The sequence below is a fragment of the Motacilla alba genome, chromosome 27, assembly GCF_015832195.1.
Source record: "Motacilla alba alba isolate MOTALB_02 chromosome 27, Motacilla_alba_V1.0_pri, whole genome shotgun sequence".
In the NCBI taxonomy this organism is placed as follows: domain Eukaryota; kingdom Metazoa; phylum Chordata; class Aves; order Passeriformes; family Motacillidae; genus Motacilla; species Motacilla alba.
In genome coordinates, this window is record NC_052042.1 from 4,849,157 (window position 1) to 4,865,141 (window position 15,985).

At 53.7% G+C, this 15,985-nt stretch overlaps 2 protein-coding genes across 4 annotated transcripts; both read right to left on the reverse strand.

Annotated features, from left to right (window-relative positions):
* Positions 1-262: 262 nt before the first annotated feature.
* Positions 263-5,653, reverse strand: HOXB7 (homeobox B7). The gene is made up of 2 exons (XM_038163429.1): positions 5,049-5,653; positions 263-1,411 (listed from the first exon to the last, which is right to left on the reverse strand). Exons 1-2 carry the CDS (start codon positions 5,446-5,448, stop codon positions 1,158-1,160), a joined length of 654 nt encoding a protein of 217 aa, XP_038019357.1. The 5' UTR covers positions 5,449-5,653; the 3' UTR covers positions 263-1,157.
* Positions 5,654-6,963: 1,310 nt separating this feature from the next.
* Positions 6,964-10,628, reverse strand: HOXB8 (homeobox B8). 3 transcript variants are annotated; one of them, XM_038163418.1, is made up of 3 exons: positions 9,741-10,628; positions 8,995-9,467; positions 6,964-8,280 (listed from the first exon to the last, which is right to left on the reverse strand). In XM_038163418.1, the coding sequence occupies exons 1-3, from the start codon at positions 9,764-9,766 to the stop codon at positions 7,973-7,975; spliced, it is 807 nt and encodes a 268-aa protein (XP_038019346.1). In that variant the 5' UTR covers positions 9,767-10,628; the 3' UTR covers positions 6,964-7,972. The 3 variants fall into 3 exon arrangements, with proteins under 3 accessions (XP_038019346.1, XP_038019347.1, XP_038019348.1); XM_038163419.1 differs by having other exon boundaries at positions 6,964-8,277; positions 9,741-10,627; XM_038163420.1 differs by having other exon boundaries at positions 8,995-10,627.
* Between the last annotated feature and the right edge of the window lie 5,357 nt (positions 10,629-15,985).

Consider the following 15,985-nt stretch of genomic DNA (forward strand, 5'->3'; position numbering starts at 1 on the left):
TTTCAATCCTTTTTATTTATTTTTTATTTTTTTTATTTTTCGCTTTTGCCTTCCTCAGGGATAAGAGAGGGGAGAGAGCTCAGCCCGCGCCTCCAGAGCGCCGAAAATCAATTATTGCTCGGGATCTTCGCCAAATCCACCGGGAAGCACCGAGATCCGGAACGGACTGGCTGTGCCAGCGAGCAGGAGAGAAATTCGGGGGGCGAACCGGGGTAAAAGGAGATTTCCTACGGCGTTGATTTCAAAGCCAGTCCAAAAAATGTGTTTGGTTTTTTTGTCGTTTTTAATGAGCCAAAGAGGGAGGCACCCAACGCGCGGGGGGTTGGTGGAGATCTCCTTTTTATTTCGAAGAATAATAATCACAGACGAAGGAAAATAATAATAATAATAACAATAATAATAATCATTAATAACAAAAAAGCCACGCGCCGCCATTAAATAATTCGCTACTTTGATATACAACATTTGACGTAGCACGATATTAATTCCTCCGCTTTTTCTCTTTTTTTTTTTTAAATTTTTTTAATTCTTTTTTTCCCCCCCCACCACCCCGCAGAGGCTCGAACGACGAAGGTAAAAATATCCACAGACAAAAGAGCATCGCGAGGAGAAGAGAAGCACCGAGGTTCCGGGGAGGAAGAATAATAATATTAATAATAATAATAATTCATATTATGTACAAGGGCTCTACGCGCTAAGTGGAATTCGCATCCAGGCTTTCGGGTCACATTTTCTAAATTAAAGGTGCTAAACACGACCACGATACTTCATAAACCCCCCCCCAAAAAATAAAAAATAATCCCCGGTACACAGCCAAGTACAAATGCCAGCGATTTACGAATTACTGCTGCTAGGGGAAGGCGCCCAGAGGAAAAGCGCGTCTCTCCCGACTCTAAAGCCACATTCAATAGGTAGATGTTCTATCGTACAAAAAGAAAATAACCCAAAACAAAAACCAACCAAAAGAGGCTCTAAGATAGGTAGTATTTCTTCTCAGTGTCATCAAACACAAGGTATCGCTCCTAGGGGTTGAATTACCGATGCGCTCAGCATTTATTTTTATGTTTAGTCCTTTTTTTGTTGTTGTTTTTCAACGCGTGTTTCTCCTGTTCCCCCCCCTTTTCTTTTCCCTTTTTCTCCCGCTTCCTGCATCCACCTCACTCCTCCTCGTCCTCCTCGGCCTCTGCCTTTTCCTGCCCTCCGGAGCCGGGGCAGGCGCTCTTGTTCTCCTTCTTCCACTTCATGCGGCGGTTCTGGAACCAGATCTTGATCTGCCGCTCGGTCAGGCACAGCGCGTGGGCGATCTCGATGCGCCTCCTCCGCGTCAGGTAGCGGTTGTAGTGGAACTCCTTCTCCAGCTCCAGCGTCTGGTACCTGGTGTAGGTCTGCCGGCCGCGTTTCCTGTCCGTCCCTGCCGAATAAAAGCAGATCTGGGTCAGCTCGGGGGGGTCTGGGGGCGTTTTGGGGGGATTTCACTGGGGTTTTGGGGCTTTCATCGGGGTTTTGGGGGATTTCACTGGGGTTTTTGGGGGGATTTCACTGGGGTTTTGGGGGGTTTCATTGGGGTTTTGGGGGGTTTCACTGGGGTTTTGGGGGGTTTCATTGGGGTTTTGGGGGATTTCACTGGGGTTTTGGGGGGATTTCACTGGGGTTTTGGGGGATTTCACTGGGGTTTTGGGGGGTTTCATTGGGGTTTTGGGGGATTTCACTGGGGTTTTTTGGGGGGATTTCACTGGGGTTTTGGGGGGTTTCATTGGGGTTTTGGGGGATTTCACTGGGGTTTTTTGGGTTTTTTTTGCCCTGTTGTTGTGCGGCCCAACAGCTGCTCCTCTGCGGTGCCACCCGAAATCGCAGCCCGGGCCAGTATTTCCTTTCATTTTGAGGAATTTTGAAGGTTTTCCTGCTGCTCGAGGCTCTCCCCACCTTGGCAGCCCCCCCAAACACCCCGAACACCCCCAGGTTTGATTTCCCTCCGTCTCGGGGCCAGCGCGGCCTCCGGGCCAGCAGCAAAGTTCCCAAAGTTTCCTGCCCTCCCAGCCCCGGCCGGACTCCGAGTTCCTGCCTCGGATTCCACCCAGAGCCCAAAATTTTGGGATGGTTTTGGGGGAAACGAGCGCGGGAAGAGCCGGGCAGAGAGAGGGGCAGGGGGAGAGAGAGGGGGAGACGTCTGCTCCCCACAAACCCCACTGCCTGCCCTCTGCTGGGGCCCCACCGGTGCCCCCCGGAAGGTGTGCCATGCTTTTATCCATTCCAGGCACCTTTGGGGCACTTTTGGGCACTTTTGGGGCTCTCAGGGGGTTTTTCCCCCTCCCCAGGCCGCTCTTTTTTCGGGCTGTGAGGATGGGAAGAGCCTCGGCTCCCAGCCCGGGCTGGCGAGCGGGCTTTGGAAAGGGCCCAGCTCCTGATTTGCACCTCCACCCGACATTTCCTGGCTCCCTGATCGGGAATTATTCCACAATCTGCTGTTTGTGATCGCGGGCTGTGAACTCTGCTCAGGACGTGTTCTTCCCCAGGGCAGCCTCTCCTCCCCGCATTCCACCTCTTCTCCCCTTTTCCCCCCCAAACTCAACCCCTTCTTATTTTTTTCCCTTTCCTTTTATTTTTTTTTCCTCTTTAAGAAGAAAAGATCCAGTGGTTAAAAGGAAAAGGAAAAAAAAAAAAAAAAAAAAAAAAAGAAAGAAAAAAGAAAAGGAAAAAAAAAGAGGAAAATAGGCCTGGCTAAGCTGTAAAGTAAAAATGTGCAGGTCGTGGAATGCGGGCTGTAAAATGCGCCCAGGACAGAGCCATAAAGCGCCGCTGAATGGGGATGACAGCTCCGGCTCTGCTGGCCGGTGGAATTCCACCGGCGGCATCGGGAAGGGGGCTGCAAGGGCGGCCACCCCCGCTTTTACTCCCCAAGTCGAGTTTTTCTGGGTTTAGGCTCAGCTGATCCCAGAACATCCAGGTTTTTTGGGGTTTTTTTTGGAGGTTTGATCTGTTTCTTCCCAAATCCTCTCCAGTGCTGAAAGAGGAGCGGGCGGGGGGGCTCCTTAAATCTCAAGTCGGATAAAAGCGGAGATGAAGTGTTTACGACCAGAAATAGTTGGTCTTTGATAAATCAACTGTAAAAGCGGGTGAACGGTGGAGCAGGTAACGGGAAGAAGCGACCACCAAATAAGTGCCGGGGGAACTCCTGCCTGCCCAAAAGCTCTGCCTCGGCTGCCGCGCTGCTCTCCTCCTCCCCGGCCAGCCCGGGCCGCGCCCCGCTCGCCCCCGAGCTCTCCCGGCCAGCCCTGTCGCGGATTTTTCCGCCGCCGCGGAGCGGGGATGGTGCTCTGGAGCTGCGGCTGGAAAAGGAGCTCACGCCTTGTGCCCCCCCCGTGCCGCTGCGGGCGGGACAGCATCGCCTGTCAGCCCCGGGAGGAGCCCCGGACACGGGCAGCGGCCCCACGAGTGACCGCGGGCACAGTGACCAGCACCACGGGTGACCACGGGCACCGTGACCGGCCCCCGGAGTGACCATGGACACGGTGACCAGCACCACGGGTGACCACGGGCATCGTGACCGGCCCCCGGAGTGACCATGGGCACAGTGACCAGCACCACGGGTGACCACGGGCACCTGACCGGCCCCCGGAGTGACCATGGGCACAGTGACCAGCACCACGGGTGACCACGGGCACCTGACCGGCCCCCGGAGTGACCATGGGCACAGTGACCAGCACCACGGGTGACCACGGGCACCTGACCGGCCCCCGGAGTGACCATGGGCACAGTGACCAGCACCACGGGTGACCGCGGGCACCTGACCGGCCCCCGGAGTGACCATGGACACGGTGACCGGCCCCACGAGTGACCATGGGCACAGGGTGACCGGCCCCAGGAGTGACCGCGGGCACAGTGACCAGCTCCATGAGTGACCACGGGCACCTGACCGGCACCAGGAGTGACCACGGGCACGGTGACCAGCTCCATGAGTGACCACGGGCACCTGACCGGCCCCCGGAGTGACCACGGACACCGTGACCGGCCCCAGGAGTGACCATGGGCACTGTGACCAGCTCCATGAGTGACCGGGGACACGGTGACCGGCCCCACGAGGGAGCAGGGACACGGTGACCGGCCCCAGGAGTGACCGCGGGCACGAACGGGCGGCTCCGGCCGGGGGCAGCCCGGGCCGGCCCCGGAGCGCTCCCGGGGGCAGCGGGGGCCGCGCCGGGCCCCTCCCGCGCGGGGGAAAGCGGTATTTATTCATCGGTAATTGACGTTAATGCCCCGAGACGGAGCACGGCGGGCACCGGAGGCGGCCCGGAGGGTCGGGACGTGTGAGGGGCCAGCGTGACCCGCAGCGGGGCCGCCCCCGGAGCCCCCCCAGCTCCAGCACGGAGGGGGCCGCGCTGAGCTCCCCCAAAGGGATTTCCACCAGGGTTTGGGGGCAGAACGCGCCCCCCCTTTATCCGATAGCCATCCATCCAGCCCTCCATCCCTCCGGCCCGCTGCCGGCGGGGCCGGGGCTGTCACCGCGGCGTTTTCCCGGGGCGGGGGTCGAGGCGCTGCTCTCCCGACAGCGCGGCGCTCGGGACACCGCGAGGGGCTCCCGGACGGAGCTCTGGCCGCCCCAAAGAAAACACCCCCGGCCCTCCAAGCGCCTCCCATCAGGAGTTTCACCCCCCGAGCCCATCTCTCCATCTGCACAGCCCCCGCCTGCGCGCACGGCAGCGGCAGAAGGGGCTGGCCGCGGTTCCGTCTGTCCCCTCCGAGACAAACAGACGCAGCCCGGATGAAGGCTGAAAGCTAAAAGCGGGGTTTTAGGGCGGGGGGCGAGGACAGGAGCGGGGTGGGGGTGTGCGCCTCCCCCCCCCCCCCCCCCCCCCCCCCCCTTTCCTCTTTCCAAGACGCGTTTTCAGCGAAACGTCACGAAAGGAGTTGGGGACGACCCCCCCCCCTCCTCCTCCTCCTCCGCCACCCCCCGCGCACGCCAGCAAATAATTCACACTCCCCCCACCCCCAAACCCCTTCCCCGAGCCCTCCCCCTCCCCGCCGCGCCCCAGCCCCCGCCGGCCGCTTACCTGAGCTCCTCATCCAGGGGTAGATTCGGAAGTTGCCGTCGCCGGGCAGCTCCGGGTCCCTCTGGTCCGCTTTGCCGCAGCTCGGCTTGGAGGCGTCTCCCGGGCACATCACGGAGAGGTTTTGCTCGAAAGGGGAGCAGTGCATGTTGAAGGAGCCCGGCTCCAGGCCGTAGCCCGAGGGGTACATGCTGGGGGGCTGGGGGTGCACGGAGCTGCCGCCGGAGTAGAGGCCGGGCATGGAGGCGGCGAAGGGAGGCGTGGATGCGGCCCCATAGCCCGCGCGTTGGCTGTTGGAGGCGAAAGCGCAAGAAGTTTGCTCGGGAAAGACTCCGGATGGGAAAACCGAACTCGCGGCTTGATATTTAGAAAATAAAGCATTCGCATAATACAATGAACTCATAATTTGGCCGGGTGATTTGTAGGTCGGGACGTTTTAGTGTCGGTTTTACGAGGTACCGTGATATATTACGGAATTAGAGTCCAGATTTACACCAAAAAGGAGCCTTTTTCCTCCCGGCCCCGGTGACGCGCGGGCACGTGGCCGCGCCGGCGCCAATCGCCGCCCGCCCCCTCCTCGGGGGCACGGGACTGTGCGGCTGGATTTATAAAATATGATAAATAATTGATGCCGTATAAAACCCCGCGCGATCCCTGCTGGAAGGGGTGAAATTGTGCCGGGGTCGATAAGCAACCTGTAATCAGTTTTCAGCTCGGAGCGAGGGAGAAAGGGGGAAAAAAAAAATAATAATAATAAAAAAAAAGACATGGAAAAGGGGAGGGGGTTACGAGCACGTTGCTGACAAACCAGCGAGGCTCTCTCGGCCTCTCTCTGCTGGAGGAGAGGGAAGGGAGCTCTATTTATCCCTTTATTGATCCCGTCTAAATTCCCCTCCTTCGCAGCGTTCCCTCGGCTCCGAGCTACTTTTTCTCCAGACCGTCCATAATTCCCTCGTCCCCTCCCCCCTTGACCCTCGCCCCCTCCTCACCCCCCCCCCCCAAAAAAAAAAAAAGAAAAAAAGACAAATGTCTCATTGATCCCTAATAGTTCCAGGCGTCTTTTTCTTTTCTTTTTTTCTTTTTTCTTTTTTTTTTTCTTTCCAGCCCCAAACGCCGCGCTGCTCGGGGTCTGCTCGATCCCGGTGCCGCGGGCTGCGAGCCGCGCTCCGAGCCGCCGGTCGCCGTCCTTGGGGGGGATCAGGAGCGCTGGGCTGGCTCGTGTCAGCGCTTCTGGGGGCTCGGCGCAGCCCGCAGCCCGAGCCAGCAGCTGGCTGCTTCCCTTTCCGCTCGGGAGCCGCACGAACCGTCCAGAAACGCCGTCTCGCTCCTTTTTTCCTTTTTTTCTTTATTTTTTTTCTCCTCCAGAGCGAGGAGGCGGCCTCGGGATGGGGAGGGGGGCGCAGAGAGAGAGAAAAAAAAACCCAAAAAACCAACCCCGAACTCCGCGAGGCAGGAGAAGCAGACAATGGTGCGGGCTCGGGGCTGCTGTCTCCTTCCCCAAGGTTACGAGCATCCCCGGCCCTGGCGGGGGAAGCAGCGGCTCAGCTGCGCTCCTCACAAAGCCCTCCCAGCCGCAGCAGCGCCCCGGGCTGCCGGGGAGGCCGAGGAGAGAAAGAAAAACCCACAAAAAACCGCGGAACGCACGGGAGGTTACCTGCAGCGGGGCTTCCAGGAGCTGTCAGAGGCAGGAGGAAGAGGAGGAAGAGGAGGAAGAGGAGCAGGAGCTGCCCCGGGCCCTTCCCCTCCCCTCGGCCGCCGCTGCCCGGCCCAGCCCTGCCCTGCCCGGCCCGGAGCGGCTCCGGCCCGGCCGAGCTTTGGCCTTTTTGTGGGCGCACAAATCGAGTTTTTGGAATTTCCTCTCTGTGCGAGCGGTGCGGGAGGGGAAGCGGAGCGGGGCGAAAAGAATGATGTCACGGCATTCTCGCTCGTAAACTTTATTGTAACTTTTCTTCCGCCGCTTCCAGGTTTAGACAATAGAACAAAGTGGTGAAAGAACAACAAAATATAGCATTAGTCCCCCCAATAAAGTAATTCACGTATACAGTATACATTCTTTTTCACAGTTAACCTAAAGATCACTTTACAACTTGCTTCACTGTGCGCATGCTAACTAAAGGAGAGAAAAACGGTGGGTTTTTTTTTTCTTTTTTTTTTGCTTTTTTTTCCCTTTTTTTTTCCTTACGGAAGAGACATTGAAAAATTGGGTTAAAAAAAAAAAAGGAGAAAAAAAAAAAGCTAAGCAAAGAAGAGGAGGGGAAAGTGAAGAGAGAGATAACTACAGCATAAATAGGCAGTTTCATGTTGTTGGGATGTTTGTCTCAATAGCTACCTCCAGTACATACAGATAAACCACAACACAAAATAAAAGGGCCCGGGAAATGAGGAGCTAAAAATCCAAATTAAAAAAAAATAAAAAAAGAATAAAAAAGTGCACGAATGTAATATCACATAACTCCTCTAGCGCTGAAAGCTATGTTAACCAACCCACCCCCCCCGCCCCGGAAAGAAGAGAGAGACAGAGAGAAAGACAGAGAGAGGAGAGAATTTCACAGTCATGTTTTACAGAAGCTATTGCGTTACACTACCACTAGTTAATAACTGGCAAAAGGCAGCGGCGAGCTCGCGGTGCCTCCCGCCTCCCGCTCATTGTATCAAAGGATGAGCAGGAAAGTGCTGCTCGCAGCGATATTGTTTTACAGCAATAAAAGGGCTCGGGCTTTTTTGTGGTTTTTCTTTTTTTTTTTTTTTTTTTTTCCTCCTTTTTTTTTTTTTTTTTTCCTCTTTTCTACGCTTTGTTTTTCTGGTTTGTTGTTTTTGTCCCCCCACCCCACTCACCCCACCCCTCCCTCACACCGAGTGCCGCTAACGGGGGGCTCGGGGGCTCTTCCACCCCAGCCGCGCTTGCCTTTCAGTCCTCAAAAATCCCTTTATTTCTTGTCCGCCTTCTGTGCTTCCCCTTCCTCGTCCACCTCCTGGGCCCTTTCCATTTTCTGCTTTTCCAGTTCTTCCTGCTCGCATTTGCTGCTGGGAAACTTGTCTTTGTTGTTCTCCTTTTTCCATTTCATCCTCCTGTTCTGGAACCAGATTTTGACCTGCCTCTCTGTCAATCCCAGCGCATGCGAGACCTCGATCCTCCGCTTGCGGGTCAGGTAGGGATTAAATAGAAATTCCTTCTCCAGTTCCAGCGTCTGGTAGCGGCTGTAGGTTTGCCTCCCCCTCCTGCGTCCGGCGGCTGCTGGGGGATGGCAAAGGTTGGGGTGGGAGAGGGGGGGAACGAGAGGAGGACAAGAGAGAAACATAAACCAGGCTCGGCGAGAGGCACCCGACGAACCCCGCGGGGAGGCGGCAGCGCCGGGCACGGGGCGCTGAGGGGACGGGGACACGCTGCCGGGGCGAGGGGAGGAAAAGGGGAGAGGGAGGAAGAGGAGGGAGGGGGGTCGCCCTCAGCCCACCCCGAGCAGCCCAGCCCGGCGCGAGCCGCGCTTCGCGCACGGATTGTCACCCCCCGGCGCAACAACGGCGAGAAAAACCCCCCAAAAAATGGAAATAAAGAAAAGGCTGCAGCCCGGAGAGAGGCGGCAGCGCGGCCGAGAGCCCCGAGCGAGCGGGGAACAAAAATGAAGGGGCTTCTTCGGGCTATAAAAGTGCCATAAACTTTAGGGACGCTTCCTTCCACAGAAAGCCCGGCTCGCTCAGCCCCCAGAAGAAAAGGTCTCCTTCAGGGTAATTAAACTATAAAGCAATTTACAAGTGCAAAAGTTTACCCCCATAAAGCAGTAAAATACAGTCACCGGGGGGAGGAAGAGAAAGGCAGCGAAAGAAAGAAAGCCGGCAAAGAAGGGGGCAGAAAGAAAAGCAAAATACGGCAGAAAATAAAAGCGCCGGCGGGGCCGGGGGGCGGCCGGGGGGCTGCTGTGGGGCTCGCCCTTCCTGGCCGTTTTCGCCTCACCTTGCGGTCGCATCCAGGGGAAGAGCTGGGTGGGAGAAGGGCTCTGCTCCGAGCTCTCCGCCTCCTCGGCGAGGCCGCCGGCGGCCAGCTTGCAGTCGGCGTACTGCACCAGCTCGGGCTCCTGCGCCCCGAACAGGCTCTGCCGCTGCAGCGGCTCGTAGCCGTAGAAGTTGCCCGGGTCCCCATGGCACGCCACGGCGCACGGGTTCTGCTGGTAAGGGGAGCTGGAGAGCGACGAGGCGCCGTGGTAGAACTCCTGGATTTGGGGCGGGTGCTGGAAGGTGCCCCCCGTGCTGGGTCCGTACACCACGGTGGGTCTGCCCCCCAGATCCTGCGCGAAGCCACAGTCATAGTAATTGGGGCGCAGGGAGTCGCCGGTTTTGTATTTGGAGAAGAGTGAGTTGACAAAATAGGAGCTCATTTTAATTTCAATAAGAGGTTGTTGGTTTTTTTTTTTTTTTCTCCTCCTCGTCCTTTTTTTTTTTTTTTAAAGCAGGCGGAAAAAAAAATTTAAAAAAAATATTAAAAAAAAAAAAATTACCCCCCACAACAAACCAGAGCGCGAGAATCTATTAGCAAAAAAAGAAAGCGGCTAAGATGCTAAGCAACGACAGTTTGTGATTTCCAGGAATATAAAAGGAGGATATAATCAAAACTCTAAGCCTGCATGATATTGAATTCTTTCCTCCCCCCCCACCCCTAAAAAAAAAAAAAAAAAATCGCCACTTAAAGAGTTCTCGCTTTACATTTCCAAGAAGAGATGCCAGTTCATAAACAGTTTTCAGTGATTTACTTCAGCGCAAATGAGTTGTTTCATATTTTGCAGTGTCTTTTCATGATCATTTGCATCTATTACCGAAACCTCATCCTATTGGCTTCTCCTTACTCCGCACGGACCCGGCACCGCGCGATTGTGAAAGGAAGAGTGTGGGAGAATAAAGGAGGAAAAGGAGCGAGGGGGAGCGACACGGGGAGAGGGAGGGCGAGGGGAAGGGAGAAGGAGGTGGGGTGAATATACGGATTAAATATGTTTAACTACCTCCATTAATGAGGTATCGCTCGCCGCACAACAAATCACGTACCTAGACCACCCAAAAGATTGATTTTTGGGGAGTGTTGGAAAATTAAAGAGGAGCGCCCGCAGTCGTTAATTTCAAAATTTTAACGAGGCAGTTTTAGCCTTTTTAAATGTCAGGGTCGCTTTGGAAAACTGTAAAAGAACACGATTTAATTGCTACCGGTTTTAAAAGGTCCTATAAATGTAATTGGTATTTTAATACAAGTTATCAAATCATACAGCTTCTTATCCTAAACATATTTTAAAACAAACGAGGTAGTCATATTTAACATTTTAATGATCAATTTCCTTATTATTGATAAAGGTTTAACTATCGCATGAAGGGAATTGCGTTTGTAATAGCCCCAAAAAAGGCCGTAAACTGTTTAACAAACGATAAAGCGCCATAAAGCCGGGATGTTGTTGTTGTTTATGCCGCACGACGGCGAAGCCGTTTGGCTTTTACGAGCCCGCTCCTGCGCCGCTCTAAAGCCGGGCTCTGCTGCGCAGCCTTCCGCGGCCGCGGAGGTGTCAATATTGAACTCAGATCATTGCGGTTTTTCATCTAGAACATCGACTTCTCGCCGCCGCCTCCTCCTCCTCCTCCTCCTCCTGGCGCAGGACTCGCTGGGGATGCGCTCGGGGATGACTCGGAACTCGGGATTCGAGGCTCCGGCGGCCCCCCGAGCGGGGACCCTCCCCGCTGCCAGCCCCACCTCGCCCCCACAACTTCCACTCCTTCACTTCGTCCCTTTTATTTCAATTTCCCCCCTTTCTTCCCGGGGAAGAGCCGGGGGGTGCGGAGAGGGGGAGCGGCGCGAAGCTTTCCTCTTTTTTTTTTTCTTTTTTATTGGCGTTGGGGAAGAGCCGAGCCAAAGTTGCCCCTCGGATGCCAGCGCTGCAATTTTGCAGCGCCGGAACACACAGGGGGTAGATTTGGAAATTCATTTCTCGCGCTCAGCAAATATTTCCCAGACGTTCCTCGGTTAATAACGACTCCGAGCCGCCCCGGCCCGAGCGCTGCCCCGGCCCCCCAGAGCCCCCCGCAACCCCAGCTGGATCTTCCAGCCTTTCCAGCCTCTCCTTTCCACCCCAATTTGGGTTTTTCCCCGCTTTGGGGTTCCTGCTCCGTCCCCATCGCCTCCCTCCGAGCGGGGCTGGAGGCAAAAGGTGAATTTTAGGAGGGTTCCGCTCCAGCGACAAAATTCAACCTCCGCCGAGCCAAAAAAAGAAGGAAAAGTTGAAATAGTTCAGCTTTTCTACCTCGGTTTATATAAAGAAATTAAAAATCCTGGCTGAAATTGTCAGTGGGGAAAGGCAGGGAGCGAAGGAGGGCGGAAAGGAAGAGGGGGGAAAAAAGAGAAAGAAAACAAAACCAACAACGGAATCAAACTTTAAACCCCTCCTCAGAGAAATAATTGAAGTAAAGACGCTTCCTTTATTTTGTGCGGGGATAATTCCAGGCGACCCCGAGAGCTTTTCCCGGGAATGATTGCGGCGCGATAATTAAAGCTTTTCTCGCCCCTGTAAAAGACGAGGGAACATTTTCTTTTTTTCCTCCCCACTTTTTTATTTTTTATTTTTTTTTTATCGCCGCTCGACCAGCTTCGGGCTCCGTCTCGCCACATAAAAAGCCCCGAAAATGGAGCGGAGGAGGGAACAGGGCCGCGGATGCCGGAATATTCCGGGGAGGAGGAAAATAAGATGGGATTGGGATGGAGCGCAGCCATTCCCCGGCAGAAGTTTCTCCTGCCCTGCGCGTTTCCCGAAGTTTGGGAAGGGGAGAAGGGGCAGGAATTGGAAGTTGCGGTGGGAAGGGAAGGGTTTTTGCCCCAAGTTCGGGAGGATTTGGGTGCGCCGGGAGCTCAGCAAAGCCCGGGAACCGAGGGCTGATCCTAAATCATCCCCGCGCAGGACTCGGCTCCCCGATGAAAGGAAAATGTTTCCATTCCAAGGAAAACCGAGCGCGAGTGCGCGGGGTGGGTGTCGGGGAGAGATAATTTATAAACACCCAGCGGAGGGAAGATTTATTGGGGATTCATAAGGAAAAAAAAAATTAAAAAAAAAAATGAAAGAACCTCAAATCCTTTCCTCGCTAAACCTCAAGTTTGCTCTGCTCTGCCTCTCCCCGAATGCACAGGGGCGAGATTTTTCTTCATTTCCCTCATTTATTTCTGTTGCCGCTCGTATTTCACCTCGTGGCGTTGAAACGGAGCCCCGAGATGCCGAAACTTCGCCTCTCCAAATCGGATTTCCCACCCCGCGCTGCTGCGTGTGGGCTCCGATTGTTCCGCCCTCACCCAAAATCTCGATTTTTGGGAGCGGTTTCTGCTGGAACTTGGGAGCAATTCTCAGTCGGGGGGGGAAAAAAAAACCCGTTTATACCGAGCTGAAAGAAAACCCATCTTGAAATTATTGCCGCCGTTTGTAGCGGAAGAATTTACAACATCCCAGAGATTTTTTTTCCTCGTAATTCTGAGGACTCAAAGGCCAAAATCAAAGTGAAGTGGCGGAGTTAGAAGTTGACATTATTGCCGCCGCATCAGGGCTGTGCCCCGAGCCGCGGTGGTTTAGGAGCATTTCGGGTTCCTTCCCTCGTTTGTGGCATTTAAAGAAATATTTCTGAAGCTGTTCAAGTGAAGAATTCCAGCGAGGAGCATCAGAAGGGGCGGCCACGCCAGAAACGAGCGGTTCAACTTCTAAAAAACCCCAAATGCTCTGGTTTTGTTGCATGGTTGAGTTGTTTTTTTCCTTTTATTTTCTTTTTTTATTATTATTTTTTTTCCTGCGGTGGCTGGGATTATAAACCACATAAAATATCGAGCGGGGAAAGCGCAGATCATCCTAACGGCCGAGAGGAAAAATATCGTCCCGGCTCTGCGCCTCCCTTTCCCCCCCGAAATCTTCGAGCCGCTCTCTCTTTTTTCAACCCCTACAAACGTAAATCTGCGGGCCCGGGGTAATTTCAGCTGTCCTCCCACCTCCAGAGCAGCAGAAAACAAAACCGGGCAATTTTTAATTCCCTTTTAAACGAACATTTAGCGGAGATGCGCGCCCCACCTCTCCCGGCAGCTCTGCGGCGGTGTTTTTTGCCTCGCCAGCCTGCCGTGATTTACCCTGGGTGGGGAGAAAGGGGAGCTGCGAGGCGCGGAGCCGCGCTAATTAACGCAATATTTTAATAACGCGCTCGAGCTGCTCGCGCCGGGCGCGCCCCTAACGTGGAGCAACGGCGCCACCTCGCGGCCGCGCGCGGAACTGCAGCCCGAGCGCCCCGCCGGGGGGAAAACCCCAAAAAAAGGGGAAAAACATCAAAAAACATCAAAATAAAGAACCCCGCTCCTCGCCGGGAGCACAAAACAGCGCCAAAAATGTAAAAATAAAAGGAGGTGAGCGAGGGAAAGAGGAGGGGGATGAGAATGGGGTTTTTTTTGGTCGCCTCTTCGCCTCGCCGCGCGGGAGTTTTTCTCAAAGTGCGGCAATAAAAAAATAAAATTGCAAAAAAAAAAATAAAAAAGAAGGGGCAGAAGCGGGTTCGCTTTTGAAACGAGCTATTGTTTCAAATTCCGAGACTAAACAATTGGTCATTCTGCTGCCCGGGAGGCCGGGGGGGCAAGGCCGGGGCTGTAAAGTCATAAAGAGCTGCCCCAGCCCAGACGTCTCGCCAGAACTTCGAGCGCTGGGGGAGCCTTCTGTGCGCGCGGTGCTGTTGCGGTGTGCGGGCCTGGAACTGCTTGAAAAGGGGGGAAAAAAAAAGAAAAAAAAAAGTTGGAAAAAAAAAGGAAACAAAAAAAATCAAGAACAAAGGGAATCGTCCCCAGCGCTGGATTTTCACGGCATCTGCAAGAGAAGAATAAAGCAGCGAAAGTCCCTCCCCACCTTTTCTTTTTTTCCCCCCCCCCCCGATTGTGATTTTTTTGTTGTTGTTTTTGAGCGTCCCCTCCCTCGGGGAAAAAAAGAGAAAATGAGAAGGAAAATAAAAGGAAAATAAAAGGAAAATAAAGGCAAAATGAAAGGAAAATAAAGGCAAAATAAGGGCAAAATAAAGGCAAAATAAAGGCAAAATAAAAGGAAAATAAAAAGAAAATAAAGGCAAAATAAAGGCAAAATAAAAGGAAAATAAAGGCAAAATAAGAACAAAATAAGAGCAAAATAAAGGCAAAATAAAGGCAAAAAAAGAGCAAAATAAGAGCAAAGAGCAAAGTAGAGGCAGAATAAAGGCAAAATAAGAGCAAAATAAAGGCAAATAAAGGCAAAATGAAGGCAAATAAAGGCAAAATGAAGGCAAATAAAGGCAAAATGAAGGCAGGAAGAGGGGGAGCTGCTGAGGGCGCCGCCCGGGAGCCTTTCCGCGCTGGGCTTCCCCGCGTGCCCGGCGCTCGCGGTAATTTAGGAGTTCCTGAAAGTTTTCTTGCGCTGTTTCCTTTACAGCCGCTCAGTTCCTTAACCTTCAGAAATTTATACCCTATAAAGTTTTATGGCGGTCATATTCTTTTATGGCGGCACACTGCGCTGGATTTTCCTTTCTTTATGACAAGTTCCTTCCCTTTCTCCCCCTTCCCTCCGCGAGCCCCGAAATCTTCCTTCTTCTTTTCTTCCTCTTTTGTTTTCTTTTCAGAGCCGCCCCAAAGAAAGGAGATTTTTTTTTCTTTTTTTCCCCCTTTTTTCCCCCGCTAAAGAAGTGAAATATCGCTCTTTTGTTAAAAATTACCGGGAAAGCCACTCCGGGTCCCGCTCCTCGCTACCTGCTCCCTGCAGCACTCGGCTCTTCCTCGCCGCTCCTTTTCCATTCCGAATCATTCCCAATTATTTTGTTTTATTTTATTTTTTCGGGTCGAACCGCTCGCCGGGCGCTGCGGGAGCGATGAAACGCCAGAGGAGTTTCGGGAGGGAGCCGCAGGGATCGCTCCTGGGAAAGGAACCGCGCGTCCAAGGCGAGGTGACGCCGGGGGGGGTTTCCCCGCTGGCTTTTGGGGGTTTTTTGGGGGGTTTGTTGGGGGGGGTTGGGGTTTTGGGGGGTTTTCTTGGGTTTTTAGGGGGGTTGGGGTTTTTTTGGGTATTTTTTTGGGGTTTTTCTTGAGTTTTTAATCTTCTCGGGCCAAGTTTTTCCTTGGGCGAGCGGCGAATAAAGCGAGGCGAGGCAGCAAACCCACGCGGAGCCTTTTCCCCTCGGGCCGGGGCGGGAGCGCAGCGATGGAAGCCCCAAAAATGAGAAATAAACCCTGGAGCGGGGGGGAACGGCAGCGCCAAACCCTGCCAGGACTCAAAATCCCACGCGAAATGAAGCTTTACTGCTCGGGGGGACCCCGCGGACTCTCGCTGCTCCCCAGGGGAATTCTTCCCGCTCCTCCCGGGCTGGATTTGGGATCCTGAACCCCAAAAAAGCAGAAAAGCAGGAGGGGAATAACCGCGATAATTGCGGGGTTTGGGGCAGGAACACAACGCCAGCGCTGCTCGTTCTTCTAAAATCCATTTTTATTCTGGAGCTTTAAAACATCTCTGGAAAATACATCCGGGCTGGTGCTACAGGAAACAAAATTTACAAGGTTTTTTTTATTTATTTTCTTCTTTTTTAATTTTTTTTTTTAGGTTTTTAAAGAGTTATTTCCTAATAAAATCAGCTAACGGCTTCACTCCTATTCCCGAAGAACCTCGCGCCGTCATTTGGAAACACCCGCTCTGCAGCACAACTCTAGGGAAAGCCAGAGGAAAACCAAAAACCACAAAAACCCTTCCCGAACGCCGAGGAGCCGGCGGGGAACGCGCCTGGAAATGGAAATAAAGAGGATTTGGGGAGCTCCGGGCCCCGCTGGGGGCGTGGGGGGTTCGCCCGCCTGCAGGGGAAGCGAGCTGCGGGAATTCCGCCCGGCTCCAGCTTCCTTTCCCGCCCGGTTTATTTCATTCAATGGCATTTTTTTTCCAAATAAAACCGGATTT

Excerpts from the sequence above, each read along its gene's own strand:
- HOXB7 (XM_038163429.1), bottom strand. The coding sequence starts at position 5,448 with ATGAGTTCATTGTATTATGCGAATGCTTTATTTTCTAAATATCAAGCC. Across the intron at positions 1,412-5,048 it reads CCCCTGGATGAGGAGCTCAG|GGACGGACAGGAAACGCGGC; the intron begins GTAAGCGGCCGG and ends TTTATTCGGCAG.
- HOXB8 (XM_038163418.1), bottom strand. The coding sequence starts at position 9,766 with ATGAACTGGCATCTCTTCTTGGAAAT. Across the intron at positions 9,468-9,740 it reads TGGCATCTCTTCTTGGAAAT|GACGAGGAGGAGAAAAAAAA; the intron begins GTAAAGCGAGAA and ends AAAAAAAAAAAG. Across the intron at positions 8,281-8,994 it reads CCCCTGGATGCGACCGCAAG|CAGCCGCCGGACGCAGGAGG; the intron begins GTGAGGCGAAAA and ends GCCATCCCCCAG.